The following is a 3,516-nucleotide window of genomic DNA, read 5'->3' on the forward strand; positions in this document are numbered from 1 at the left end:
CAGACCAGCCAGAGATATATAGAAAGACCTGTCTCAAAGTGAAACAGACAGCCAGGCAGTGGTGGTGCTCGCCTTTAATCCCAGCCCTCGGGAGGCAGAGGCAGGCAGATCTCTGTGAGTTCGAGGCCAGCCTGGTCTTCAATAGCTAGTTCCAGGACAGGCTCCAAAACCACAGAGAAACCCTGACTTGAAGAACGTTAAAAACAAAATCAAAGTGAAACAGACAAAACCCTAAACCTATTCCCCTAAAAACTGTGATTCACATACATTTAATTTATGTAGGTGAAGGGAGGGATACAGTCTTCTCCCCACCCATGGCTCATTTTTATATTTTGGTTGTGAGTGTAGCCTTTAATGGCTGAGCCATCTCTCCAGCCCCACAGCTCAGTTTTAAAACCAGTTGTTTTTTTTTTTTTTTTTTTTTTGGTTTTTTGAGACAGGGTTTCTCTGTGTAGCCCTTGCTGTCCTGGACTCACTCTGTAGACAAGGTAAAGCGTTTTAAATTTTATTTTATATTGCCTGTGTGTTTGTCTGTGCACCACATGTGTGCCTAGTTCCCTCAGAGGCCAGAAGTGGGTGTTGGATCCCCGAGGACTGGAGGTTCAGATAGCTGTGATCTGCCACGTGGGTTCTGGGAACTGAACCTGGGTCCTCTGGAAGAACGGCCTGTACTCTCAACCAGTGAGCCATCCCTCCAGCCCCTACAGCTCATTTTTATATTATGCATCTCTTCCTTATTGATTTGAAACAGTTTCTTGATTAAGTAGTTTTCCCCTGGCTTATACCAGCCTCGGGGCTTTGCCCTCGGCTCTACGGGCAGGCCTGTTTATTCCAGTTCCCATTTAGTTATTACGGTGCCATCATGTTCCTTTCTGGAATAGAGTCTCACTATATGTCCCAGGCTGGCTCCATGCTCCTGGTCCTCTTGCTTTCTTCGTATGTGTGTGGATGCGAGTGTGATGCTTGCATGCGTGTGCATGTGTGCATATTTTCACCTGTGTGTGTGCATATTTATCACTCTCTGCTTCATTCCTTTGAGACAGTGGCTTTTGCCAAGCCTTAAGCTAGGCTGGTAGCTAGCAAGCTCCAGCAATGCAGCGTTGGGATTACAGGTGTGTACATGGCCCCTGTGTGGTTTCTACATGGCTGCTGGAATCTGAGCCCAGGTCCTTGTGCTTGTGCAGCAGGCACTCTTACCTACCGAGCTAGATTTCCATCTGCCAAGCCTGTCTTCCTAATAGACTTTAAGGGAGTGGTCGGTATCGTCCCTTTTTCCTTTCTAAGCAGTTTTCCTTTATGTTCCATATGCTTATTTCCAGCAGATTTTATTATAACTTTGCAATCGTATAGAATTTAGAAGTTACTCTGAAGAGAGAAACGCTATGCCCTCCTAACCGAAGAAGGGATTGAATAGGCTTATTTAAAACGTCTTAAAACGTATGCCACAAACCCGTGGCCCTTAGTGTCAGGCTCTACCGCAGGTCGGGTTAAGGGTTACGTAGGTCGTCTTTTGGCAGAAGCTCGGGTAAGGAGACTTCCTTTTTAAACTCAACTGATGAACAGAAGAATGAGATGTTGTGGAAGAGACACTCACTGGGCCAGTGAGTGGGCCTGGGGTCCTGACAATTCATAGAAAGTCACGTGGTGAGGAAATGGCATATGCTTGGGACAAGCATTTTACCAGGCAGGTGGGGGAAGAAGGTATCTCGTGGGGAGGTGTTAAGAGTCGAAGAGGCTTCTCAAAGCATAATCAGAAGATAGGGAAAGGGGCATCAGGTTCTTGGTTGTTTTGGGGTCTCTAAAATGTTTATCTGTCCTAAGGTTCCAGCCTTCCTCATGGGAGGTCATTTATACGCATTTATACCAGTCACCTGTTCAGGACTGAAGAATGTGGTTCTCCTTCCCCCAAACTGAACGCTTCCACTTAAAAAAATTAAAAGAACTCTTTTTATTTTGGTATTTTACGTGTATTGTGCTTTGCCTACACGTATATCTGTGTACCACACAAGTGCTCGATGTCCATGGAGACCAGAAGAGGGTGTCTGATCCCCTGGAACTGGAATTACAGACAGTTGTGAGCTGCCGAGCGGGTGCTATGAGTGGAACCCAGGACCTCTGGAAGAGTAGCCAGTGCTCTCAACCACTGAGCCACCTCCTTGGCCCCCATGCCTCCATTTTCTAGATGAAGGTCATGCTGGGAGAAGGTAGTACTGCTTCTGTGAATGCAGAGGACTCTCAGTAAACGTGATGAGCCAGACTGCTCCACGGAACACAGACACAGAACGGACGAGAGTGCACCTGAATACGAACGCCAGAGAGGGTGGTGACCGAGCTTACTGCGGAATATACTAGAAAACAGCTTACAAAGCCAGCCTCCAGGTCCCAGCACCAGCAGTGATTCATGAAGCGGACAAAACACGCACGAAGGAAATCCCCCACCAAGATGGTGAGGTATGTCACCAGCATGTCAGACACGGTCAGCCTCATAAACTCCTGCAGGAGGAACAAGGGAAAAGAAGGGGTGCTTAGATGGGAGTTTGTTCACATCTCCCCTATTCGCCTGCATCTGTCTGTGTGGCCTGCTTCTTCCTGGCAGAGCGGCGAACAGAGAAAGTACCCCAGCTTTGGGAGAAGCCTCAGCTCTATAAATCACAAATTAGTTAAATAACTTTGGAATAATATCTGTGCCTTTAGGAGTCAGGAATATGATGCTTGATGAGTTATTGGGGTGCCTATCTGTCATGTATGCAAATTGCCTGGGTTATTAGTAATGGCCAGTGCTCTGTACCTCAGATCTGCTAGATCTGAGGGCTCACCCTTTGCTTTCCCCATCTGCTCTGGTATCCTGGTTGACCCCACTAGGACTAATGTGACCATCAATTACTTGGGACAGCTTCTTACTAATCAATTTTTTTCTTGGAATATAGAGAAGATAAACCAAAGCATCACATAGCAGAATCAAAAGAACAGAGCTTTTTCTACTTACACAGGATATATATATATATATATATATGTATATTATATATATTATTTATTTATTATTTACTCTTGGGAGAGAGGAGCCTAATTCATCTGGTCAGTTTCAGGGTCTTCCTGAAGTCTCTCTCTCTCTATATATATATATGAATGATTCATATATATATGAATGATTCATTTTTAACTGGAAGGATCTGCCAGACCTCTGTTATCTAACAGCTTTCTTCCAAGATTGAAATAGTCCACCCAGCAGGGAAGTTCCTTAAACAGGAAGATAAACACCTCCAAATGACTTCAGGAAGTCCCTGAAACTGACCAGATGGACTTAGGCTCCTCTCTCCCAAGCGTAACTAATAAAGAAATAATAAAGTCTGCTGGGAGTCACTCTCAAGGGAGCAGAGCTGCAATGATAAGCTAAGCCGCAAAAAGGACCCCAAGCTCAGCTGCTGTGCAGAGGGGGTTTAGATCCGCTGAGGTGTCTGGAGAACTGACTGCAGGCTGTGCAGAGGGGGTTTAGATCCGCTGAGGTGTCTGGAGAAC

At 45.8% G+C, this 3,516-nt stretch overlaps 1 protein-coding gene across 1 annotated transcript in view; it reads right to left on the reverse strand.

Annotated features, from left to right (window-relative positions):
• Nucleotides 1-3,516, reverse strand: part of Tmc2 (transmembrane channel like 2) — a 52,368-nt gene that overhangs the window by 17,327 nt on the left and 31,525 nt on the right. Inside the window, exon 13 of the mRNA XM_005365627.1 lies at nucleotides 2,365-2,493. Coding sequence (XP_005365684.1) covers nucleotides 2,365-2,493 — 129 coding nt within the window. The remainder of the gene's footprint in view (nucleotides 1-2,364; nucleotides 2,494-3,516) is intronic.

The sequence above is a fragment of the Microtus ochrogaster genome, unplaced genomic scaffold (assembly GCF_000317375.1).
Source record: "Microtus ochrogaster isolate Prairie Vole_2 unplaced genomic scaffold, MicOch1.0 UNK3, whole genome shotgun sequence".
Classification (NCBI taxonomy): Eukaryota; Metazoa; Chordata; class Mammalia; order Rodentia; family Cricetidae; genus Microtus; species Microtus ochrogaster.